We start from the raw sequence: 27,782 nt of genomic DNA, 5'->3' as shown, positions 1-27,782 counted from the left end.
GTGGTGTTGTGTGACAAAACTGCCCATTTTAGAGTGGCCTTTTATTGTCCCCAGCACAAGGTGCACCTGTGTAATGATCATGCTGTTTAATCAGCTTCTTGATATGCCACACCTGTCAGGTGGATGGATTATCTTGGCGAAAAAAATTGTGCACAACATTTGAGTGTGTACTGACAATTTCTGGATTATTTTCTTTTCAACTCATGATACATGGGACCAGAAGTTGGTGCATTTATATTTTTGTTCAATGTATCAGTGTCGACAAGGCCTACTGATTAACGATACTCACTGTTTCTCGTATTATTAGTATTATTTTGTTCTATAATTTGCCATTAACCTTGAAACATTTTATTTTCTTACGCTGTCTCAATGGGCCATTAACATAACTTCCAGTGTGACGTGTTGAGCAATCGGTCATGAGGTGTATTGTGTACAAAAGGTAAGCGCCACCTGTCACCAACAGCATCTGCGTGCTGATAACAGGTAAAGAAAGGTAAGCGACTGTTGTATTCAAAAATTCATAGTTTTAGATTTGGTAATATTAACGATATCAGTAATAAAACGCTTTTGTCTGATTTAACACCTGCGCACATGAAAGTAGCACCTACCTACCTGATTTTGGTGTATTATTCTATATCCAGTGATGCCTACCGAATTTCGGTTCCGTTAATGCCTGGGTATTTTGCGCCACCTAGTGTAAACTAAGGTTGTTCACTTTTATTTACAGGAAGAACATCTACTGTGACAAAATGGTGTCATTAATCTGCACGCTCCAGGACCATCGAGATGAAGTATATTGGTGCGCGTTCTCCCCCACACTACTGGCGACTTGCTCCGGGGATAAGACCATACGCATCTATAACACCAGTGACTTCTCGGAGTTGCCGTTTTCGCCTCTGTCAGGCCATCGCTATGGAGTTCACTGCTGCAGTTTCAGTGTATGTGGCACCTACCTGTTCACCTGTTCCACAGACGCTTTAACTATCATTTGGAGTATGGCAACAGGTGAGGTAACGACAAAATTTGAACATCCTGGAGGCAGTCCAGTCAGGGTGTGCTCACTGTCTCCCGACTCCTCTCTCCTGCTGTCAGGGGCATCAGATGGAACCTTGGCCCTTTGGGATTTCCACTCTAAGAAATTACGCAAGTAGGTTATAGTTCATGAGACAAATCCCTATATTGCATTGTCTTGATGGCTTTAGACAACCAATCTTACTAGTAATTAAAAACTGATGTATACAGTAGGACTACCAGTCAAAAGTTTGGACACCTACTCATTCAAAGGTTTTTCTTTATTTTTACTGTTTTCTACATTGTAGAATAATAGTGAAGACATCAAAACTATGAAATAACACACATGGGATTATGTAGTAAGCAAAAAAGTAGCCACCCTTTTCCTTGATAACAGCTTTGCACACGCTTGGCATTCTCTCAACCAGCTTCACCTGGAATGCTTTTCCAACAGTCTTGGAGTTCCTACACATGCTGAGCACCTGTTGGCTGCTTTTCCTTCACTCTGCGGTCCAACTGATCCCAAACTTCTCAATTGGGTTGAGGTCGGGTGATTGTGCAGGCCAGGTCATCTGATGCAGCACTCCATCACTCTCCTTCTTGGTCAAATAGCTCTTACACAGCCTGGAGGTGTGTTGGGTCATTGTCCTATTGAAAAACAAATGATTGTCCCACTAAGCCCAAACCAGATGGGATGGCGTATCACTGCAGAATGCTGTGGAATCACATATGGAATCATTTAGTAACCCAAAAAGTTTTTAACGAATGAAAATATATTTGAGATTCTTTAAAGTTGCCACCCTTTGCATTCTCTCAACCACCTTTATGAGGTAGTCACCTGGAATGCATTTTAATGAACAGGTATGCCTTGTTAAGAGTTACTTTGTGGCATTTCTTTCCTTAATGCGTTTGAGCCAATCAGTTGTGTTGTGACAAGGTAGGTGGGGGGGGGGGGGGGGGGGGGGGTATACAGAAGATAGCTCTGTTTGGTACAAGACCAAGTCCATATTATGGCAAGATCAGCTCAAATAAGCAAAGCGAAAAGACAGTCCATCATTACTTTAAGACATAAAGGTCAGTTAATCCAGAAAATGTCAAGAACTTTGAAAGTTTCTTCAAGTGCAGTTGCAAAAACCATGATAATGATAAAACTGGCTCTCACGAGGACCGCCACAGGAAAGGAAGACCCAGAGTTACCTGTGCAGAGGATAAGTTCATTAGAGTTAACTGCACCACAGATTGCAGCCCAAATAAATGCTTCACAGAGTTCAAGTAACAGACACATCTCAACATCAACTGTTCAGAGGAGACTGTGTGAATCAGGCCTTCATGGTCGAATTGCTGCAAAAAAAAACACCACTAAAGGACACCAATAAAAAGAAGAGATTGCTTGGGCCAAGAAACATGAACAATGGACATTAGACCGCTGGAAATCTGTCCTTTGGTCTGATGAGTCCAAATGGGAGATTTTTGGTTCCATCCGCTGTGTCTTTGTGAGACGCAGACTAGGTGAATGGATGATCTCCGCATGTGTGGTTTCCACCGTGAAGCATGGTGGAGGAGGTGTAATGGTGTGGGGGTGCTTTGCTGGTGACAGTGTCAGTGATTTATTTAGAATTTAAGGCACAATTAACCAGCATGGGTACCACAGCATTCTGCAGCAATACGCCATCCCATCTGGTTTGCGCTTAGTGGGACGATCATTTGTTTTACAACAGGACAATGACCCAACACACCTCCAGGTTGTGTAAGGGCTATTTTACCAAGAAGGAGAGTGATGGAGTGCTGCATCAGATGACCTGGCCTCCACAATCATCCAACCTCAACCCAATTAAGATGATTTGGGATGAGTTGGACCGCAGAATGAAGGAAAAGCAGCCAATAAGTGCTCAGCATTTGTGGAAACTCCTTCAAGACTGTTGGAAAAGCATTCCAGGTGAAGCTGGTTGAGAGAATGCCAAGAGTGTGCAAAGCTGCCATCAAGGCAATGGGTGTCTACTTGGAATAATCTACATTTTGAATTATTGAACACTTTTTTTTGGTTACTACATGATTCCATATGTGTTATTTCATAGTTTTGATGTCTTCACTATTATTCTACAATGCAGAAAATAAAAAAAATCCCTTGAATGAGTAGGTGTGTCAACTTTTGAAGTAGGTCTGTCCAATCTTGAATAAAGCATTGTATTGCTTGTCCTCATTGCTCCAACCTAATCAGTGTATTTAGGCCTACTCTTTAAAATGGTACGTCATATTCCAATGATCAACTTCCCAGATCCAAGGCCGTGACAGAGGCCACGGTGATGGCGTGCTGCTTCACTCCGTGTGGTCAGATGTTTGTGACAGGATGTACATCTGGAGATATCAAAGTGTGGGATCTGGACATGAAGCAGCTCTATGCAGAGAGGGATGCACATGATATGGGGGTGACCTGCTGCCATTTTGCACCCCAGTTTCACATTGGTAAGATGAGCACAGCACAGTTACCTCATTCCCTGATCCTCTCATTGAGTAACTGTTCTCTTCAACAAATTGGGATAGTGCCCAGTTGAAGTATCATATGTAAGGAAAAAAAAAACACATACAGTACAGGTCAAAAGTTTGGACACACCTACTCATTCAAGGGTTTTTCTTTATTTTGACTATTTTCTACATTGTAGAATAATAGTGAAGACATCAAAACTATGAAAGAACACATATGGAATAGTGACCAAAAGTGTTCAACAAATCAAAATATGTTTCACCGTAATTTCCGGACTATAAGCCGCAACTTTTTTCCCACGCTTTGAACCTCGCGGCTTAAACAATGACGCGGCTAATATATGGACTTTTCCCGCTTTCAAAAAAAAATTATACAAAAAAACACATTCTGTGACGTGCTCAGTTTTTGGCGGCATGAAGCTTTCATTAGACCAATGAAATTGCCGAACGGGTTAAGGTCAAACAACTTTTTTGTTTACTGTTTAGATTAAATCGAGCGCTCTCAAACTTCCCATCATTCTGATTACGGTAGTCATTTTGTCACATTCATCATGGCAAAGACACAGAGAAATGCATATGATGCAGCTTTCAAGTTGAAGGCGATTGATCTGGCTGTTGGAAAAGGAAATAGAGCTGCTACATGGGAGCTTGGTCTTAATGAGTCGATGATAAGACGTTGGAAACAGCAGCGTGAGGAATTGACTCAGTGCAAAAAGACAACTAAAGCTTACTGCTAATTTTTTATTTTTTGTTACAAGCCGTGTTTCGTTAAAGCCTATTTATTTTTGTTACAAGCCGTGTTTCGTTAAAGCCTGTGTAAAGTTAATTTGTTTCAATGTACCGGTAGGCACCTGCGGCTTATAGACACGTGCGGCTTATTTATGTTCAAAATAATCTTTTTTTTTAAATTCATTGGGTGCGGCTTATATTCAGGTGCGCTCAATAGTCCGGAAATTACAGTAGATTCTTCAAAGTAGCCACCCTTTACCTCGATGACAGCTTTGCACACTCTTGGCATTTTCTCAACCAGCTTCACCTGGAATGCTTTTCCAACAGGAGTTCCCACATATGCTGGGCTCCTGAGTGGCGCAGTTGTCTAAGACACAGCATCTCAGTGCAAGAGGCGTCACTGCAGTACCTGGTTCGAATCCAGGCTGCATCACATCCAGCCGTGATTGGGAGTCCCATAGGGCAGCGCACAATTGGCCCTGTGTCGCCCAGGTTTGGCCAGGGTAGGCAGTCATTGTAAATAAGAATGTGTTCTTAACTGACTTGCCTGGTTAAATAAAAAATGCTGAGCACTTGTTGGCTGCTTTTCCTTCACTCTGCGGTCCAACTCATCCCAAACCATCTCAATTGGGTTGTGATCGGTTGATTGTGGAGGCCTTTTACCAACCAGGTAGGCCAGTTGAACAAGTTCTCATTTACAACTGCGACCTGGCCAAGATAAAGCAAAGCAGTGCGACAAAAACAACAACACAGAGTTACACATGGGATAAACAAACATACAGTCAATAACACAATAAAAAAAATCAGTGTGTGCAAATGAAGTAAGGAGGTGAGGCAATAAATAGGCCAATAGTGGAAAAGTAATTACAGTTTAGCAATTTACACTGGAGTGATATATGTGCAGATGAGGATGTGCAAGTAGAAATACTGGTGTAAGCAAGAGCAGAAAAACAAAAACAAATATGGGGATGAGGTAGGTAGTTGGTTAGATGGGCTGTGTACAGCTGCAGCGATCGGTAAGCTGCTCTGACAGCTGACGCTTAAAGTTAGTGAGGGAGATAAGTCTCCAACCTCCAACTAACTTTAAAACAGTTATAGAGTTGTATATGGCTGTGATAGGAGAAAACTGAAGATGGATCAACAACATTGTAGTTACTCCACAATACTATTCCAAAAACATGCATCGTGTTTGCAACAAGGCACTAAAGTAAAACTTCAAAAAATGTGGCAAAGAAATTAACTTTGTCTTGAATTCAAAGCATGTTTGGGACAAATCAACACAACTCATCACTAAGTACCACTCATATTTTCAAGCATGGTGGTGGCTGTATCATGTTATGGGTATGCTTGTCATCGGCAAGTACTAGGGAGTTTTTTTAGGATAGAAATAAACGGAATAGGGCTAAGCACAGGCAAAATCCTAGAAGAAAACCTGTTTCAGTCTGCTTTCCAACAGACACTGGGAACAAATTCACCTTTGCAGCAGCACAATAACCTAAAATACAAGGCCAAATATACACAAGTTGCATACCAAGACATCATTGAATGTTCCTGAGTGGCTTAGTTAAAGTTTTGACTTAAAACGGCTTGTAAATCTATGGCAAGACTTGAAAATGGCTATCTAGCAATGACCAACAACCAACTTGAGCTTGAATCATTTTTTAAAGAATATTGTGAAATATTGCACATTCCCGGTTTGCAAAGCTCTTCGACTTACCCAGAAAGACTCACAGCTGTAATCACTGCCTAATGTAATTCTAACATGTACTGTTTTGATTCAGGGGTTTGAATACTTATGTAAATGAGATTTTTCTATATGACATTTTTTGTAAATTTCCAAAAATTGCTAAAAACATTTTTTTCACTTTGTCATTACGGGGTGTGGAAATGAGTGAGGGGAAAAACAATTGTTATTGATTTTGAATTCGGGCTGTAACACAACAAAATGTGGAATGAGTCAATGTGTATGAATACTTTCTGAAGACACTGTAGATCAGTATTTGTATTTATTTCCTACAGTCTTTTTTTACTCATCTTTATCAATGGCAAATTATGATTAGATGATTAGATGTTCCACCCGCTCTCAGCTAATCATTTATTAAACTGGTGAAACATTTATTTAATCTTTCATCAATCATTAACATGAGTTCCTATTATCAATGCAATCCATTTATGATTGTCAGAGTTGAATTCTAGAAATTACCTGAAATGTATTATCAATGTTTCCCAGCACTTCAAATGATGGGCAACAACCATTTGTGTCCTCCTATTGTGATGGGTTTTTATTATGGGGGTTATTGCCTGGTTTGTAAACAAGTTAACATTATTGTTCTGATGGAGGGCCAATGTGCCGGGTTTGTTCCTCTGCTCCACAGATTTCAGTTCGGTGGAGTTTCGATTGGCCTCCTGTGGACAGGACAGTCAACTGAAGGTATGGATCGTATCTCAGCATGGTGCAACAGGTAAGCTGGCCTCGCCTCCATTCACCCCAGGCCGTCTCTCTTCTTTCCTTTTTCTCTTTTTTTCTTTTCTCTCTTCTTTCTTTTCTCTCTCTTTTTTATTTTCTTTCCTTTCTCTCTCTCTCTCTCTCTCTCTCTCTCTCTCTCTCTCTCTCTCTCTCTCTCTCTCTCTCTCTCTCTCTCTCTCTCTCTCTCTCTCTCTCTCTCTCTCTCTCTCTCTCTCTCTCTCTCTCTCTCTCTCTCTCTCTCTCTCTCTCTCTCTCTCTCTCTCTCTCTCTGGAACAGATCGAGAGATAGGGAACAGCATCAACAACCTTGAATTATCTGCACTGAATAAAATAATTGCATTAGTGTTTGGAACAAACCGTATCAGTGGAAAATAATCCTCATTAATAATAGATTGTTTTCAGTCATATCAGATTTGACAAGAGACCAGCAAGGTTGTGTGTGTGCTCTTGCCTGTGTGCTTGTGTTAAATCTCTATCCTGTGGGCTTAAAAATATATACCTTTCAATATGAACATTTAATAACAGCTTTGCACACTCTTGGCATTCTCTCAACCAGCTTCACCTGGAATGTTTTTCCAACAGTCTTGAAGGAGTTCCTACACATGCTGAGCACTTGTTGGCTGCTTTTCCTTCACTCTGCGGTCCAACTCATCCCAAACCTTCTCAATTGGGTTGAGGTTGGGTGATTGTGGAGGCCAGGTCATCTGATGCAGCACTCCATCACTCTCGTTCTTGGTCAAATAGCTCTTACACAGCCTGGAGGTGTGTTGGGTCATTGTCCTATTGAAAACAAATGATAGTCCGACTAAGCCCAAACCAGATGGGATGGCGTATCACTGCAGAATGCTGTGGTAGCCATGCTGGTTAAGCGTGCCTTAAATTCAAAATAAATCACAGACAGTGTCGCCACCCCACACCACCACACCACCTCCACCATGCTCCACGGTGGGAACTACACATGAGGAGATCATCCGTTCACCTACACTGCGTCTAACAAAGACACAGCGGTTGGAACCCAAAATCTCCAATTTGGACTCATCAGACCAAAGGACAGATTTCCACCAGTCTAATGCCCATTGCTCGTGTTTCTTATTGGTGTCCTTTAGTAGTGGTTTCTTTGCAGCAAATTGACCATGAAGGCCTGATTCACACAGTCTCCTCTGAACAGTTGATGTTGAGTGGTTGTGAATGGCCTGATAGCAGGCTTTGTATTAGCCTGGAACAGGGGTGGGCAACATAAGTCCTATTTTTTGTTGTTGTTGCCCAACCCTGCTCTGGAAGGTGGTGATGGATGGTCTTGTCCTGTCCTACTTGTATAGTACAGTACAGGTCGTGACTAACCGGTCTCTGTTGCGGTGGAAAAAGCTGTTCCTGGGTGAGTTGTGTGTCCAGAGTGGTGTTCCACATGGATGTGTTGTGGTGCCTTTGTCTTAGAGCAGCAGACACAGGACACTGAAGGGAGCACACAGAAACACAGGGAATGAAACCAGAGAACACGTACCTCTCACAGGTTGCAGAATAGGCCGCCTGCTGCGAAGTGCAGGCCCTGGTGCTGTGCATCGCCTGGTTATTGTTCCACATTCACAGGAAATTGTCTTTTGCAGATGGGCTTAGCCGCATGGGTGGAATTTTTATAGTCATCATTTTCCAGTTCTCTTTTGTGTCAGTAACCTTTCAATTCAACTGGCATTCTGCTTCTGCTTCCTGTAGCCGATGTGTTATTATTCATGCGTTTCCTCCTCAATTGTCCCGTAGCGTTGTTTTTTTTGTGTTTTTAGAAGAAGAGAAATATATTTTTTTATCTTTATCTCTTCATTCACTGTGAATTTTAATAGCCAAATGGCCATCACTACTTCCTCAGCCTGTAAAGGCTCAATTAAAAAGAAGCAATTAGTGATTTTGAATGACTTGCCAGCAGGGGAAAAAATGTAATGTAGATAAGATGAATTTGAAAAAGGGCAACAGCCTTACCACAGTGCTCAGTTGTCAACCTGCAAATACGATGTGGTATTACTGAATTGGAATGTAGTGCGTGTGTGTAGCCAAATCCTAAATGGACAGTCAGTTGTTGATCCAACTGTGTTTGTGGTCAAGGGAAGGGTTCCAGGGATGGTCAGAGGGGTGGTCAGTGTGACACACAGCCTTGTGGGGTGTGGGTGGCGAGGTCTTCTCTACATGAGGTCTTTGTGTGTTATTGATTCCCAGCCTGTGAGATGAAGCTGCTCCACACTCTGACTGGTCAGTCAGCCCCTGTGCTCTCCTGTGCCTTCTCCTCTGATGGAGAGCTGCTTGTCTCAGGGTAAGACCGTCCGTCCTCCATCTATGCTCTGATGTTAGTCCTCTCATGACCCTTAACCCTAACCATAGCTTCTGGTCCAGGGCGTTTTTGTGTGGATTGCGAGCTGCGTGAACACCCTGGACCAGAGCTATCCTAACGCAAGCCGCACGAACGCCTTAGACCAGACCCGCTTGGCACACACTGGTTGAATCAACGTTGTTGCCACATCATTTCAATGACATTACGTTGAACCAACGTGGAATATGCGTTGACGTCTGTACCCAGTGGGGACTACCCTAACACTCATTTTGGCATAGCCTTAATGCTACACTAGGATAGTTAGAGGAATAATTACAGTCATAGCATCACTGTAACGTAAGGTGTGACCAAAGAATTCTATACATCCCCTATTCAGTAGGATTAAGCCTCTGTTGGTATAATCAGGTAGAAACATCCATTGCTGCTTTTAAATACTGCTGTTATCCTATTGGACCACTAGGGGTCTCTGTTACGACATTCTGCTCTGTGGTTGAGGCTTCAATCTCATTCACGCTCGTGTTTGTTTAGTGATGTAGCAGTTTTTGCTTAATTTCTGCACATAATGGGGAAAACACAATTGTTTTATGTGCGATTGTTTGTTTATCTTGTGCTGATGCGCTGTTGAGAAAAGAAATGCATGTAATCACTCTTTTGTTCTTCAACAGCTCAGTGGATAAAACGGTGACCGTGTACAATGCGGTATGTAAAACACAATCTTGGGTGTGGTCTTAGTAAGTTGTTTTGCTTTTTAAAACGGACATATCCGTCCACACTAACACCACCGTTTCCCTCTTACAAATCACGGTCTCTAAACGGTGAGGAATGCCAGACATTCTTCTTTGTCAATGTTTGTTTATTTCTTCCTTTGTAGAGCGATGGAGTCCTTCTTCACACTTTGAAAAGGCATGAGAGGTACCAGCATGACCTGCCTGTTACTCTCTGACGTTATATAACTCACTGGACTTGTATGCGTCAAAGACACTGAATTCCTGTGCCCTCCCTCTCTTAGCTTTGTGACAGCCTGCGCCTTCTCTCCAACCCTGCCCTGGATGGCTACTGGCTCCATGGACAAGAAGGTCAACGTGTGGAGGATAGCAGATAGAGAGAGTGGGCAGGGTAGGTTGTAGCCTGCTGTACTCTAATGTACCACTCAAAGCCCAGCAGCCATTTTGTGTGAGCCAGACAGCCAGTTCCATAGGGAGTGTAGTGGGAATGTAGCCCCAGTGGGAGAGGCTCCTCTGGGAGAGCTGGAGGAGGAGTACTGTGCCTGCTGTGCTGACAGGGCCAGACTTAAGCAAAGTAAAAAATATAGAGGAAGATAAGTGTTTCCAATGACATCATCAACCAATTTGTAGGCAATTGGTTAAAATCACATAATGCACACCCATGATGTAATTTGAAACACTTATCTTCTATATTTTTTACTACAAAACATAGAAACGGGATATGTTGATGTTGGGGTGGTGCTGGAGATGATGATGAATAGGAAGTAGAATTTTTTTGAAATTTTCCCCCTTTAATGGTCATCAGCAGGCTGGCTCTGAACCTAGGTGACACGATCCATAATGACCTTGTCTAACCTCTAAGCCCCACAGTGCCACACTTGCAGAGGGCCCAATGGCGAGACAGAGAGAAATCAGATGAAATGTCTTAAACACGTAAACACTCAAGAAATGAAGCTGTGTCTTCAGACATCAGGGGGCCAAGCTAGACTAGAGTATTCCTTCTGAGAGTAGGCACATTGACAGAGCACATTCCAAGCTCTCTCTCTTGCTCTGTGTACACAATCTCCTTTGAAAGTGATTCATTTTGCATTTTCTTGTGACTTCTAGCTCAATCCAGGAACCCCTCATGCCAAGGTAAGAACACACAGGGAAATGTCATATCATTCATTCCAGTGCATGATGGGACGGTCAGGAGCAGAAGTCTCCAGATACTGCCCATAGATGCTGATCTTTGGTTAGTTTAGCATTTTCCCCACTAATGGGGTTAGGATTAGGGGAGCTGATCCTAGACCTGCATTTAGGGGAAACATCACCCTGGAGCTGGAGCCAGATACTGGGCCAATAAATGGATGAGATGTCTGGAGGAGGCATTAAAATAAACGATGATGACTTGTAAAGTGACAGATGTTGACGAGGAGCCAGTTCAAGAGTGGAACCTTTCCAGATAAAAAAAAGAACCCTCTCTTGGCAGAGCTTCCCTAACCCCCTCCCAGTCAGCTAGGCTCCCAGAAGCTTCAAGCATACTGACATGACCTTCCCCTGAGTCCCAAATCGAGTGCACTACTTTTGACGAGGTCCGTAGGGTGCCATTCGGGATGCAGGCTCAGATTCCCATCTCTGTGGGACTGTGAAGGGCGAGGTGTTAGCGTACAGTACAGGCAGATTTGATAAGAGGACACTTACTGTCCTGGTGCGTTTCGGTTGATGGTGTGGCTGCTGTTTCACATAACATCATTAAGCTCCCCGTCCACGCGTATGCTTCTGAGAGGGAAATTCAGTGGCGGTGTTATTTTGGCCGGAGGGGCAAGGAAACGATTGTGAATGACTGGGATAACAGGTAGCCAGAGATGGAGGGTGACGCGAAGGGAGCAAGAGAGGTGAGGAAAAGCAAACAATGCCACGTTAATGAGAAATAACTCCACTAGTCCTCACTGTTATCACTCAGCTGCTTTAATGAGCTATACCCCACGCTTTACATTTCCTACGTGGTGCCATTTAGCAAGCGCAGCACACGACGCTGTGCCTTTTATCTTGGCGATACATGAAAAATGATAGCCGCTCGCACAATGTCGTGTGAAGGTTGCCTCTGACGAACAGTGTGCCTGCAAAGGCCAGAAAAACACAACCTTGTCCGGGGGAGGGAGGCTCCGAAGCTGATAAATATTCCCAGGGCATGCAAATGTGATTTAAAGCACTGTTGATAAAAAGAGGAGGTATCGTTTGGTGACAGGTTAGGAATCACTGGTTGGTCATTTGCTATCAGCATCGATGGAGTGTTTTCTTTGTGTGGAATGTGTGGGATGTGTGGAATGTGTGGGATGTGTTTGTAGGGATCTGATAAGTAGTATTGCAGGAGACGGGCGGGGGTGAAGGACTTGAGGAGGGGGCATGTGGGAAGGCCCTTCCTCCCTTCCTGTGTTTGTGTGTGTTCCGCAGGAGCAGGAAGGAAGCTGTCAGGTCACTCCAGGCTGCTGGTGAGCGACTGGTCCGAGGAGGATGTGTTGGCCTGGCTGAGTGAGGAGGGTCTGGAGGAGCTGGTCACCACCTTCACAACCAATAACATAGATGGCCCTGAGCTGCTCTGTCTGACCAAGGAGACCCTGGCCTCAGAGCTGAGCATTGGTAAGGACATGGAATTCACAACTAGGGTTGCAAAATTCTGGTAACGTTCCCCAGATTTTCCAGAAACCCGGGTTCAGTGTTTCTCCTATTTTTTTTGCAAAAGTAGTGTATGGGGGGGGCTACTTTTTTTTGTAGAAGGAGTTTGAGAAGAGCTGACAGGAAATGTTGCAGCGTGAAAGCTAATTTCCTGCAGTTCTACACATTTTGCAATGGCTAATTCTGTATTTTTATGCTCAAACATTATAACCAAATCAATGAGGACCCTAATCAGGAACCCTAAGCATGTGCTCTGCGTGCTCGGTCGGTAATCCAACCATGCCAAAAGTACTCGTAAATTCATTTTATTTATTGGTTTAATCGTTTTAGCTTTTATTTTGGTGATTTGTAGTTCTCGAAAGATATATAAAATGTAAATATATGTAAATGATATTTTCTACAAACTTTCTGACTGCTTTTAGTAATTTAAATTTACACTGAAGGTGTTTTTCGATCCAGATTAATTTAGTAAAAAATGTGGGTGTGGCGGCAACAATTTAACAGCGGTGCAGCGGGGAAACACTGCGGGTTGGAAGATTCCCGGAATCAGGACACCCAGAATCCTCCAATGATTTCTGTAAAACCCTTTTGCCACCCTACCTACAACACAACACACAGGTCTCAGGCATGTCTAACCAGGGGCACCGCCAGAGGTTTTGGGCCCCATGAAAAGATATCACATTGGGCCCCACCACCACAGGCCACACCAACCCTGCGCAATTGCTGTAATCACACGTCCAGATCCCAATCGACCCATTCAAAGCTTTAAATAACTACCTTTGCAGGCTTGCAACTCTCTTGTAGTCCAATATTTACTGTACGATATTTACTGACAGTGAGCTGTGAAAATATAACACTGTGCAGACATGCATGCAACATTCTGCATACAGTGGAATTCACTATTTGATGCAAGACTGATACCCTCTATAAGAAATGTGCCGAAGGCCGTCTTTTACAGTCTAAATGTAATTTGAATGGTACAATTTATTGAATGGAAAGTTCTCTTCACATGAATGAATAACTTCAAATAAATATAACTTAAATATACATTAACCTCTTCAATTCAAATAAATTAACAATATCATGCCTGTGGGCATCATGTGTGTAGTGATCGAATATCCATAGCCATGCCATTTAACAGTTATCACTGGCCCTTGCTCAGCCTTACTCACCAAGAGCCCAGCGCCGAGCCTTCTTGCTAGCAAAGTCACTGATCAGCTTGTTTTTCAACATCCTCACTTTGTCTGTCTCTTTCTGTGCACCTTCTCTCATTTGCTCCATCCTCATCATCTGCAGTTTTAAAATGTATTTTATTTTTATTTCACCTTTATTTAACCAGGTAGGCCAGTTGAGAACAAGTTCTCATTTACAACTGCGACCTGGCCAAGGTAAAGCAAAGCAGTGTGACAAAAACAACGACACAGAGTTACACATGGGATAAACAAACGTACAGTCAATGACACAATAGAAAAATATATGTCAGTGTGTGCAAATGTAGTAAGATTTAGTAGTATCTTACTACATTATTAATACTGGCGTGATAGATGTGCAGATGATGATGTGCAAGTAGAGATACTGGGGTACAAAAGAGCAACAACAAAAAATAACAATATGGGGATGAGGTAGTTGGGTGTGCTATTTACAGATGGGCTGTGTACAGGTACAGTGATCGGTAAGCTGCTCTCACAGCTGATGCTTAAAGTTAGAGAGGGAGATATGTTTCCAGCTTCAGTGATTTTTGCAATTCATTCCAGTCATTGGCAGTGGAGAACTGGAAGGAAAGGCGACCAAAGGAGGAGTTGGCTTTGGAGATGACCAGTGAAATATACCTGCTGGAGCTCGTGCTACGGGTGGGTGTTGTTATGGTGACCAGAGAGCTGAGATAAGGCGGGGCTTTAACAAGCAAAGACTTTTATAGATGATATCATGAATGAAGGAGGCTTTGTTGTGAAATAGGAAGCAGATTCTAGATTTAATTTTGGATTGGAGATGCTTAATGTGAGTCTGGAAGGAGAGTTTTCAGTCTAACCAGACACCTAGGTATTTGTAGCTGTCCACATATTCTAAGTCAGAACCGTCCAGAGTAGAGGTCGACCGATTATGCTTTTTCAACGCCGATAACGATTATTGGAGAAACAAAAAAGGCTGATGCAGATTAATCGGACGATTTTTGAATATACACTGCTCAAAAAAATAAAGGGAACACTTAAACAACGCAATGTAACTCCAAGTCAATCACACTTCTGTGAAATTAAACTGTCCACTTAGGAAGCAACACTGATTGACAATAAATTTCACATGCTGTTGTGCAAATGGAATAGACAACAGGTGGAAATTATAGGCAATTAGCAAGACACCCCCAATAAAGGAGTGGTTCTGCAGGTGGGGACCACAGACCACTTCTCAGTGGCTAATGTTTTGGTCACTTTTGAATGCTGGCGGTGCTTTCACTCTAGCGGTAGCATAAGACGGAGTCTACAACCCACACAAGTGGCTCAGGTAGTGCAGCTCATCCAGGATGGCACATCAATGCGAGCTGTGGCAAGAAGGTTTGCTGTGTCTGTCAGCGTAGTGTCCAGAGCATGGAGGCGCTACCAGGAGACAGGCCAGTACATCAGGAGACGTGGAGGAGGCCGTAGGAGGGCAACAACCCAGCAGCAGGACCGCTACCTCCGCCTTTGTGCAAGGAGGAGCAGCAGAAGCACTGCCAGAGCCCTGCAAAATGACCTCCAGTAGGCCACAAATGTGCATGTGTCTGCTCAAACGGTCAGAAACAGACTCCATGAGGGTGGTATGAGGGCCCGGCGTCCACAGGTGGGGGTTGTGCTTACAGTCCAACACCGTGCAGGACGTTTGGCATTTGCCAGAGAACACCAAGATTGGCAAATTTGCCACTGGCGCCCTGTGCTCTTCACAGATGAAAGCAGGTTCACACTGAGCACGTGACAGACGTGACAGAGTCTGGAGACGCCGTGGAGAACGTTCTGCTGCCTGCAACATCCTCCAGCATGACCGGTTTGGCGGTGGGTCAGTCATGGTGTGGGGTGGCATTTCTTTGGGGGGCCGCACAGCCCTCCATGTGCTCGCCAGAGGTAGCCTGACTGCCATTAGGTACCGAGATGAGATCCTCAGACCCCTTGTGAGACCATATGCTGGTGCGGTTGGCCCTGGGTTCCTCCTAATGCAAGACAATACTAGACCTCATGTGGCTGGAGTGTGTCAGCAGTTCCTGCAAGAGGAAGGCATTGATGCTATGGACTGGCCCGCCCATTCCCCAGACCTGAATCCAATTGAGCACATCTGGGACATCATGTCTCGCTCCATCCACCAACGCCACGTTGCACCACAGACTGTCCAGGAGTTGGCAGATGCTTTAGTCCAGGTCTGGGAGGAGATCCCTCAGGAGACCATCCGCCACCTCATCAGGAGCATGCCCAGGCATTGTAGGGAGGTCATATAGGCACGTGGAGGCCACACACACTACTGAGCCTCATTTTGACTTGTTTTAAGGACATTACATCAAAGTTGGATCAGCCTGTAGTGTGGTTTTCCACTTTAATTTTGAGTGTGACTCCAAATCCAGACCTCCATGGGTTGATAAATTGGATTTCCATAGATTATTTTTGTGTGATTTTTGTTGTCAGCACATTCAACTATGTAAAGAAAAAAGTATTTAATAAGATTATTTCTTTCATTCAGATCTAGGATGTGTTGTTTAAGTGTTCCCTTTATTTTTTTGAGCAGTATATATATTTTTTTACATTTGTAATAATGACAATTACAACAATACTCAATGAACACTTATTTTAACTTAATATAATAATATAATACATAAATACTATCAATTTAGCCTCAAATAAATAATGAAACATGTTCAATTTGGTTTAAATAACTCACTCCTACCTGGGCTCGAACCAGGAACACATCGACAACAGCCACCCTCGAAGCAGCGTTACCCATGTAGAGCAAGGGGAACAACCACTCCCAAGTCTCAGAGCGAGTGACATTTGAAACGCTATTAGCGTGCACCCCGCTAACTAGCTAGCCATTTCACATCGGTTACACCAGCCTAATCTCGGGGGTTGAAGTCATAAACAGCGCAATGCTTGAAAAATTGCGAAGAGCTGCTGGCAAACGCACGAAGGTGCTGTTTGAATGAATGCTTATGAGCCTGCTGCTACCTACCATCACTCAGTCAGACTGCTCTATCAAATATCAAATCATAGACTTAATTATAACATAAAACACAGAAGTACGAGCCTTTTGGTCATTAATATGGTCGAATCCGGAAACGATCATTTCGAAAACTAAATGTTTATTATTTCAGTGAAATACGGAACCGTTCCGTATTTTATCTAACGGGTGGCATCCCTAAGTCTAAATATTCCTGTTACATTGCACAACCTTCAATGTTATGTCATAATTATGTACAATTCTGGCAAATTAATTACGGCCTTTGTTAGGAATAAATGGACTTCACACAGTTCGCAATGAGCCAGGCGGCCCAAACTGCTGTATATACCCTGACTGCTTGCACGGAACGCAAGAGAAGTGACAGAAATTCATGTTAGCAGGCAATATTAACTAAATATGCAGGTTTAAAAATATATACTTGTGTATTGATTTTAAAGAAAGGCATTGATGTTTATGGTTAGGTACATTGGTGCAACGACAGTACTTTTTTCGCAAATGTGCTTGTTAAATCATCACCCGTTTGTCGAAGTAGGCTGTGATTCGATGAGAAATCAACAGGCACCGCATCAATTATATGCAACGCAGGACATGTTAGATAACTACACACGGTTGATGATATTACTAGTTTAACTAGTGATTATGTTTGATAGTTTTTTATAAGATAAGTTTAATGCTAGCTAGCAACTTACCTTGGCTTCTTGCTGCCCTTGCGTAACAGGTAGTCAGCCTGCCACGCAGGCTCCTCGTAGAGTGCAATGTAAGGCAGGTGGTTAGAGCGTTGGACTAGTAACCGGAAGGTTGCAAAAACGAATCCCCGAGGTGACAAGGTAAAAATCTGTTGTTCTGCCCCTGAACAAGGCAGTTAACCCCCGTTCCTAGGCCGTCATTGAAAATATGAATGTGTTTTTAATCTGACTTGCCTAGTTAAATAAAGGTGTAAAAAAATAAAAAAATCGGTGTCCAAAAATACCGATTACCGATTGTTGTAAAAACTTGAAATCGGCCCTAATTAATCGGCCATTCCGATTAATCGGTCGACCTCTGGTCCAGAGTAGTGATGCTGGGCGGGTGCGGGCAGTAATCGGTTGAAGAGCATGCATTTAGTTTTGCTGGCATTTAAGAGCAGTTGGAGGCCACGGAAGGAGTGTTGTATGGCATTGAAGCTCGTTTGGAGGTTTGTTAACACAGTGTCCAAGGAAGGGCCAGATGTATACAGAATGGTGTTGTCTGCGTAGAGGTGGATCAGAGAATCACCAGCAGCAAGAGCAACATCATTGATATATACAAAGAAGTCGGCCCGAGAATTTACATTTGACATTTTAGTCATTCAGCAGACGCTCTTATCCAGAGCGACTTACAGTAGTGAATGCATACATTTCATTTAATTTCATGCATTTTTTTTGTACTGGCCCCCTTTGGGAATCGAACCCACAACCCTGGCGTTGCACACACCATGCTGGCGTTTCAAACACCATGCTCTACAAACTGAGCCACAGGGAAGGCAGGAATTGAACCCTGTGGCACCCCCATAGAGACTGCCAGAGGTCCAGACAACAGGCCCTCCGATTTGACATGCTGAATTCTGAGAAGTAGTTGGTGAACCAGGTGAGGCAGTCATTTGAGAAACCAAGGCTATGGAGTCTGCCGATAAGAATGCGGTGATTGACAGAGTCGAAAGCCTTGGCCAGGTCGATGAAAACGGCTGCACAGTACTGTCTTTTATCTATAGCGGTTATGATATAATTTAGGACCTTGAGCGTGGCTGAGATGCACCCATGACCAGCTCGGAAACCAGATTGCATAGTGGAGAAGGTATAGTGGGATTCGAAATGGTCGGTGATCTGTTTGTTAACTTGGCTTTCGAAGACTTTAGAAAGGCAGGGCAGGATGGATATAGGTCTATAACAGTTTGGGTCAGGAGTGTCTCCCCCTTTGAAGAGGTCGATGACCGCGGCAGCTTTCCAATCTTTAGGGATCTCAGACGATACGAAAGAGAGGTTGAACAGGCTAGTAATAGGGGTTGCAACACTTTCGGCAGATCATTTTAGAAAGAGAGGGTCCAGATTGTCTATGTCCAGAAACTTTTAGGAATTAGTGCTACAGGATGCAAATTTATGTTTGAAAAAGCTAGCCTTAGCTTTCCTAACTGACTGTGTATATTGGTTCCCGACTTCCCTGAAAAGTTGCATATCGCGGGGGCTATTCGATGCTAATGCAGAACGCCACAGGAGGTTTTTGTGCTGGTCAAGGGCAGTCAAGTCTGGAGTGAACCAAGGGCTATATCTGTTCTTAGTTCTACATGTTTTAAATGGGGCATGCTTATTTAAGATGGTGAGGAAAGCACTTTTAAAGAACAACCAGGTATCCTCTACTGACGGGATGAGGTCAATATCCTTCCAGGATACCCGGGCCAGGTCGATTAGAAAGGCCTGCTTGCTGAAGTGTTTTAGGGAGCATTTGACAGTGATGAGGTGTGGTCGTTTGACCGCAGACCCATTACGGATGCAGGCAATGAGGCAGTGATCGCTGAGATCCTGGTTGAAAACAGCAGAGGTGTATTTAGATGGCAGGTTGGTCAGGATGATATCTATGAGGGTGCCCATGTTTACAGATTTAGGGTTGTACCTGGTAGGTTCCTTGATAATTTGTATGAGATTGAGGGCATCTAGCTTAGATTGTAGGATGGCCGGCGTGATAAGCATATCCCAGTTTAGGTCACCTAACAGTATGAACTCGGAAGATAGATAGGGGGCAATCAATTCACATATGGTGTCCAGGGCACAGCTGGGGGCTGAGGGGGTTCTATAAAAGCGGCAACAGTGAGAGACTTATTTATGGAAAGGTGTATTTTTAAAAGTAGAAGCTCGAACTGTTTGGGCACAGACCTGGATATGACAGAACTCTGCATGCTATCTCTGCAGTAGATTGCAATTCCGCCCCCTTTGGCAGTTCTATCTTGACGGAAAATGTTGTAGTTTGGGATGGAAATTTCTACATTTTTGGTGGCCTTCCTAAGCCAGGATTCAGACACGGCTAGGACATCAGGGTTGGCGGAGTGTGCTAAAGCAGTAAATAAAACTAATTTAGGGAGGAGGCTTCTAATGTTGACATGCATGAAACCAAGGCTTTTACGGTTACAGAAGTTAACAAATGAGAGCGCCTGGGGAATGGGAGTGGTGCTGGGGGCTACAGGGCCTGGATTAACCTCTACATCACCAGAGGAACAGAGGAGGAGTAGGATAAGGGTACGGCTGAAGGCTATAAGAACTGGTCGTCTAGTGCGTTGGGAACAGAGAATAAAAGGAGCAGACTTCTGGGCGTGGTAGAATAGATTCAGGGTATAATGTACAGACAAGGGTATGGTAGGATGTGAGTACAGTGGGGGTAAACCTAGGCATTGATCGACGATGATAGAGCTTGCATCTCTGGAGACACCAGTTAAGCCAGGTCGCTCTGGATAAGAGCGTCTGCTAAATGACTTAAATGTAAATGTCTCCCCATGTGTGGGATGTGTGACAATAGAGCTATCTAAGGCATGTTGAGCTGGACTAGGGGCTCTACAGTGAAATACAACAATAATAACTAACCGGAACAGCAGAAGACAAGGCATATTGACATTAGAGAGAGGCATGTGTAGCCGAGTGATCATAGGGTCCAATGAGCAGCTAGCTATAGGTGAGTCAGGGAGCCGTTTGGTAGTCGCTACTATGCTAGGTGAGCGGGAGGCACGGTGTTCAGAAAGTTAGCGGGCTGCGGCTAGCAGATGGGTCATTGGTACTGCCGGCACTGTCTTCCTCCACTTCCACACTCCTCCCTGACAAAACTGTATCACTTGAAGAGGGTCCTGGCTCTATAGAGTGTGCTTGACGCATATGATAATATATCCTATAATATAATACCATTTGTAATAACATCATAACCAAATTTTCAGATGCTATTACAGTTACTTTGTTGACTTAAATTAACTGCATGCACCACGTAAAAAAATTAAACGGCAGTGAAAACTGAAGAATATTGACCCAAATGACTTGCTGTTGCATATCACCACCACTAGATGTCAGTAAACTACCATATTTCAGTCTGCATCAAAGCCATGGAGAAATACCTTGGCCTTATGATTTGAAGGTATTATTTTAACATTGGCTGTCACTTATACAGACTGAGTCACTCAATGCTTCAAACTGTCCAGCATCCAATACAGACTATAGGCTGTTTTTGTTTCATATAATGATCATTATGTGGAAAAATAATTTGTGTTTGAATTCTTATCATTGAAAAGGATGGAATCAGTTTAATTTCTTTTCATAATAATAAAAAAAGAAATTCCCACGGACCCCCTGCAATTATGCCAGCTGACATGTCATTCAACACAATGCTGCTCACCTCCTTCTTCAGTTGGGAGTAGGGCTGGTTCAGGGGGATGGGGAGACGGCTGCTGAGCCTGAAGCTGCACCAGGCAGGGGCAGGGACAACTGATTTAGTATGAATATCTTGCTGAAAGTTTGCCTGCATTGATTAAATGTCGGCTAAAAGAGTAGTGAAATGTAAACACTGTGAAGATATTATGTGACTAATGTTAGGGGAGCAAAAGTAGCCTATTTCACTATGTACTAAGCTAACAGGTTCATTTTCACCAATCACAGACTACACCCACCTTCCTTTGTGAAAAATTGGGTGACAGTGTCGTCCTTTCTTTTCTCTCTCCTGTCTTTTCTTTCTTTTCGTTTTTGTAAACCAGATTTTTCTTTAGAAAGTTGAGACATGATGCAAATACTGTTCACACCTGGTTTGGGGGCAGGACCATGTAAATAGAGGGTGTGAAAAATAAACCGTTTAGTTTTATTAGTACATTGTAAATAACATATTAATGATGAAAGGTTAATACATTTTTTTATTTTTTACCAAATGCCCCCCCCCCCCCCCCCCCCCATACGGCGCCCCTGTGTCTGACCTGTGACCTGACATCTCCATTTCTCATTAGTAATAAAGGGACCCAGGAGTAGATACATAGGATTATTCTGGATTAGATACATAGGATTATTCTGGATTGTGCAGTTCTGTTGGAATGGAATACATGCCACAGAGGCTTTTATCTTCTAATATTCCCACAATGCTCCCAAAATTACATTGTAATCTGCTTTGGGGCAGCCAAGCTGTGACATTACTACTTCCAAAATGTCCCATTGGATATTACTTGCTTATATAATTTGCTTCAGACAATTTCCCATCAGCCATCAGATGACCATAGATGTTAAAATTGTTTGGACAGGACCTAGTGTCTTACATTTTCGATGGCATGCTATTACCTCAACCATCAATGTTAGAGAGAAAATGATATGTTTACTCTGTGTCTTCACTGTGATATGATTGAAATAGATAGTGCCACAAAGACTATCGTTTTCTGAATCATTACCAATGAATCATTACTGAGGAATCATTACATTGCTATGAATCCCCTTTCCACTGTCCACACTAACCTACTTTAGGATTTCCTGAAGATGCTGTTTGTGGATACAGTGAAATAAATGAGATTCTTCACCACATCTCTGTAGAGGAGGGTTCCCAAACTGGCAGAACGCTTCCCAAAAAGTTTCTTTTTTATTGTTGGACATAAAAGACTGTAAAAACACCAAGTGATTTTAATTTTGGAAATCTGTTCCAAAGTATTCCCACGCATAATAGAAAGATACTGTATAAGTGATTGTATAGAAATATAAGCAAGGTTTGAAATTATACTTCTTTTTTTGTAAAATATATCTGTTTTGGCTTCTTGTGGTCAATATGTAGTCTACAAATGATTTGTAATTATGTACCTGACCATACGCTGAAGAAAGAAATTGTGCCGCGGCTACAACCTAGTTGATGATCCCTGCTGTAGGGGCTTAGGGAGAATTCTGTATCACACCCACAGAGAGAGAACAGCACCTCGGTGCAGCACAGTAGGACATGTGTTATCTCTAGGGACTAGCTTTTCTGGTACAACAACCCCCATCTACAGCAAACATCAGTCCGCTGCATTACAGGTTTATGGTGGTTTGTCAATGTGCAAACTGTGAGGTTAAGTTACAAAGTGTATTTTGCAAGCAATCATAAATGTCACCTCATTTGCTGCAATGCAGTCACAAAGATACTGTAAATATTGCTCAGAGTTGAGAAATTCCCTTATCCACATTAGTTAATTGTATGACTAATGGGTTCAGCAAGTCTGATTGGACGTACACATTTTGATTGAGCACTTTTCCACACTGGGATTTGACCTTTTGTGATTGCACTGCCCGATCTATCTATAGTGCTGCATCTGCACTGAGTTTCCTCCAATCACATTGGTTCAGTTTGCTCCCCACAGTCTCATGGGGCCCCTGATTGCAGGTCCTGGCTAATTAACTCTACCGAGACACTAAAGTCATCATGACCTAGTGCCATAATCTCACTGACTATGGCAGGTGGCGGGGTTTCTGTCTTTCACGCCACCAACACAGTTTTCTGTCAGTTCCTAGCCTAAGCGCACGTGTGTGGGTTTGGATCTGTTTCCCTTGAGCACCAAGTCACTAGGTAATGGTAGAACCCTGATTAACAAACAGAGCATTCCATATGTAGGAGCAAGGTCTTCCACAGGAAGAGGTCTGATTGGGATGCTGCTAGATGGTATGAAGCTACGGTAAAAAAGTGGTATGTTCGGATCGGGGAGAATTTTAGCTAACCCTAACCCTTTTCCTAACCTTAACCTATTTCTCCTAACCTGCTACGAAAAGTCACTTCTGTCCGTAGCTGTATACCATCTAGTCAAAACTGTCTGATTGGAGAGATGATCATTCCTTGGTATACATCCCGGACCCTGTCGAACTGCCTGACAATGAGGCCGTTTTCAGACTGCAGCTCAGTTCTGCTCCACAGAGGCCCTAACTGAATCATCTACAATGCAGCCAAGGGCAGGAGGCAGACGTCATTGTGTCTGGGACTCTGTTTCACCATGCCAGAAAGGTGACGTGCTGCTCTAATAAAGGTGGCCTACTGGTACCTGCTGTCGACATACTGGCACCCACTGGAGAACCACAATTCTCTGGCCCTGGAGATGCACTATTCAAACCTATTCCGTTGGGTAACTGTAGGCTTTAGGAGTTACAATTCTATTGAGCAGCGGTTGCTTTGCTGTGCCCCAAGTGATAGCGGACATCTTCTTGGCAACCATCTCTCTTCCTGTGGAACATTCCAAGTTCCAACACCAATGACAGATTCAAGTGATCCTCAGGGATGACGTTCAGTTGCCTGCTGCTTTTGAAAAGCAGAGCTTTAAAACCGTCTACAGGCTTTGAATCATCAGTATTACCCTTTGTTTCTGTGAAGATGGGTGAAGGAGAATCCCAGTCAGATTTATGCATCTGCCTCTTATCGGGGTAAGCCAGAAGAAAGGATTGCACATTTTATTGAACAGTAGATGCTGTCATTCCCGTGAAATTGGGTTTCCTAGCACCGATAATGAGGGCTTGTTTATGGAAGCACTGACACTGGCAGTTCCTCAGCTTGGCTTTACCCTTCACCAATGTCCACACACATGCTGTGTTAATTTCTAGGGAAATGTACTACTACCACACATAACCATAAATATGACTTATCTATACAGGCCCAGACAATCAGAATGAGTTTTCCCTCACAAAAGGGCTTTATTATAGACAGAAATACTCTTCTTCAGTTTCATCAGCTGTCTGGGTGGCTGGTCTCAAACGATCCTGCAGGTGAAGAAGCCGGATGTGGAGGTCCTGGGCTGGCGTGGTTACACTTATGGTAGAGAAATGAACATTCAATTCTCTGGCAACAGCTGTGGTGGACATTCCTGCAGTCAGCATACCAATTGCACGCTCCCTCAACTTGACACATCTGTGGCATTGTGTTGTGGGACAAAACTGCACATTTTAGAGTGGCCTTTTGTCCCCAGCACAAGCTGCACCTGTGTATTTACATTTTTTATTTAACCTTTATTTAAAAATTGCACGCTCCCAGCACAAGGTGCACCTGTGTAATGATCATGCTGTTTAATCTGCTTGTTGATATGCCACACCTGTCAGGTGGATGGAATATCTTGGCAAAAGAGAAATGCTCACTAACAGCGATGCAAACAAATATGTCCACAACATTTAAGCTTTTTTTGTGCATTATGGAACATTTCTGGGTTCTTTGATTTCAGCTCTTGAAACATGGGACCAACACTTTACGTGTTGCGTTTTATATGTTTGTCCAGTATAGTTTTGTATGTTGTCATTGTTTTGCTAGAGTCGGTGGGTCTCCGTGGTAAAGTCCTGAGGAAGGTGGAAGCTCTGAAGGCAGAGTTGACGGGACTAGACGCCCCAGATGAGTTCCTCTGTCCAATCACCAGAGAGGTGATGAAGGACCCTGTCATTGCTGCAGGTGAGGGAGAGGGCATAAAAACATCTGTCTCACATAGGCTGCGTATTTTTTCATTAATTGGTCTTTTGACCAATCCGATCAGCTCTGAAAAATCTGACTTGAAAAGATCTGAGATTTGTCAAGACTAATTAGTGTAAAAAAGATCCAAATTGGGTTGCCGGTCTAAACGCAACCATACAGTGCATTCAGAAAGTATTCACTTTTTCCACATTTTATTACATTACAGCCTTATTCTAAAAAATGGCCCTCCTCCATCTACACACAATGCCCCATAATGACAAAGCAAAACCAGGTTTTTAGAAATTTTTGCAAATGTATTTAAAAAGAAAAATTAAATATCAGATTTACATAAGTATTCAGACCTTGTACTTTGTTGAAGCACCTTTGGCAGCGATTACAGCCTCGAGTCTTCTTGGGTATGACGCTACAAACTTTGGCACACCTGTATTTGGGGAGTTTCTCGCATTCTTCTCTGCAGATCCTCTCAAGTTCTGTCAGGTTGGATGGGGCTCGTCGCTGCACAGCTATTTTCAGGTCTCTCCAGAGATGTTCGATTGGGTTCAAGTCCGGGCTCTGGCTGGGCCACTCAAAGACATTCAGAGACTTGTCCCGAAGCCACTCCTGTGTTGTCTTGGCTGTGTGCTTAGGGTCATTGTCCTGTTGGAAGGTGAACCTTTGCCCCAGTCTGAGGTCCTGAGTGCTCTGGAGCAGGTTTCATCAAGGATCTCTCTCTACTTTGCTCCGTTCATCTTTGCCTCGATCCTGACTAGTCTCCCAGTCCCCGCCGCTGAAGAACATTCCCAGTATGATGCTGCCACCACCATACTTCATGGTAGGGATCGTGCCAGGTTTCCTCCAGACGCGATGCTTGGCATTCAGGCCCAAGAGTTCAATCTTGGTTTCATCAGACCAGGGAATCTTGTTTCTCATGGTCTGAGAGTACTTTATGTGCCTTTTGGTAAACTCCAAGCAGGCTGTCATGTGCCTTTTACTGAGGAGTGGCTTCCATCTGGCCCCTCTACCATAAAGGCCTGATTGGTCGAGTGTTGCAGAGATGGTTGTCCTTCTGGAAGTTTCTTCCATTGCCACAGAGGAACTCTGGAGCTCGGTCAGTGACCATCGGGTTCTTGGTCACCTCCCTGACCATGGCCCGTCTCCCCCGATTGCTCAGTTTGGCCGGACAGCCTGCTCTAGGAAGAGTCTTGGTGGTTCCAAACTTTTAAGAATGATGGAGGCCACTGTGTTATTGGGGACCTTCAATGCTGCAGAAATATTTTGGTACCCTTCCCCAGATCTGTGCCTCGACACAATCCTGTTTCTGAGCTCTACGGACAATTTCTTTGACCTCATGGCTTGGTTTTTGCTCTGACATGCACTGTCATCTGTGGAACCTTTATCAAGACAGGTGTGTGAGCCTTTCCAAATCATGTCCAATCAAGTGAATTTACCACAGATGGACTCCAATCAAGTTGTAGAAACATCAAGGATGATCAATGGAAACAGTATGCACCTGAGCTCAATATCGAGTCTCATAGCAAAGGGTCTGAATACTTATGTAAATAAGGTATTTGTTTTTTATTGTTAATACATTTGTAAACATTGTTAAAAACCTGATTTCGTTTTGTCATTATGAGGTATTGTGTGTAGACTAAGAAAAAAATATTGAATCCATTTTAGAATAAGGCTGTAACGTAACAAAATGTGGAAAAGGTCAGGGGGTCTGAATACTTTCCAACTGCACGGTATACATGTCCTTGTTCGTCAATGCTAACGTAGCCCATTTGTTATTGTTTTTTAAAATAGAAATTGGCACTGTTTCCTGCCCCAACTCATGTTAAACTGTACTTAGCCTATAAAAGTAATTATGTCAATGTCTGATGTATAAAATGTGTCTGAAATCAACAGATGGATATTCCTATGAGAGAGAGGCCATTGAGAGTTGGATCAGCGCTAAGAACCGCTCCAGTCCCATGACCAACCTACCTTTACCAACCACTCTGATCATGCCCAACAGAAGCCTGAAGACCGCTATTGGCCGTTGGACTGCCACTCAGTGATGGATTGGTGTACGAGTAATCAGTAATGCCTTACTCTGAAGCACAGACTGTAAAATGACGTCACCCAATTGTTTCCTATGAGAATGCTCAGTGGCGCATTTGATGATCAGGAAGTGTCATTTCAGCATGTCACCATCTTGCTACATGGAGTTTTTGGTAACATTGCATGCACAGTTTGAGCTACTCTAGGAAGTGACGGTGCAGGCTAGCTCAGTGCTGCCACCTCTCACGGAGAACCTCAAGTTGAAGGCCGACCAGGTACTACAGGCTACCATTTAGCAACTAAATGATCCTTAGAACTTTGTCTGTGTGTGATTTTAAAGGAATTGCTTCAAAGACATACATCCAGTGAAATAGAAATCATGTACCATGATTGTGTTCGGAAAAGGTTTTTATATCCACGAATATTGACCACAGAATTTGCCATTTCACAATAATTGGGGGATGCTGTTTTCTGGAAACAATGCCTGCAGTACTGTGGTCGGCCTTCAACTTGAAATCCTCAATGCGAAGGGGGCATTTCAGAATCAAGACAAATTTGTACAATGTGATTACTGACAGTCAGTTCACTGCACAGTTCTATTACATACTTTTGATTAAACAAGGGTGATTATTCATGAATGAATGATATGTCGTTTGCCTGTGTGTGCCTTGTAAATTACTAGATCTTTACATCATTTGTGCAATAAGATTTTGTTGGAATAAACTAAACTGGAGTCCACGTATATCCAGTATAAACA

General features: G+C 43.3%; 1 protein-coding gene across 4 annotated transcripts; it reads left to right on the top strand.

The window, feature by feature from the left end:
* Nucleotides 1–309: 309 nt before the first annotated feature.
* LOC115160707 (WD repeat, SAM and U-box domain-containing protein 1) lies at nt 310–27,782 on the top strand. 4 transcript variants are annotated; one of them, XM_029711005.1, is made up of 13 exons: nt 312–493; nt 728–1,005; nt 1,093–1,147; nt 3,287–3,474; nt 6,597–6,683; nt 8,894–8,987; nt 9,671–9,704; nt 9,877–9,917; nt 10,015–10,121; nt 10,838–10,864; nt 12,167–12,352; nt 24,851–24,985; nt 26,891–27,782. In XM_029711005.1, the coding sequence occupies exons 2-13, from the start codon at nt 750–752 to the stop codon at nt 27,040–27,042; spliced, it is 1,362 nt and encodes a 453-aa protein (XP_029566865.1). In that variant the 5' UTR covers nt 312–493; nt 728–749; the 3' UTR covers nt 27,043–27,782. The 4 variants fall into 4 exon arrangements, with proteins under 4 accessions (XP_029566863.1, XP_029566862.1, XP_029566864.1 ...); XM_029711003.1 differs by having other exon boundaries at nt 310–483; nt 728–1,147; XM_029711002.1 differs by having other exon boundaries at nt 310–493; nt 728–1,147.

The sequence above is a fragment of the Salmo trutta genome, chromosome 24, assembly GCF_901001165.1.
Source record: "Salmo trutta chromosome 24, fSalTru1.1, whole genome shotgun sequence".
In the NCBI taxonomy this organism is placed as follows: Eukaryota; Metazoa; Chordata; class Actinopteri; order Salmoniformes; family Salmonidae; genus Salmo; species Salmo trutta.
This window is presented reverse-complemented; position numbering and strand designations above follow the sequence as displayed.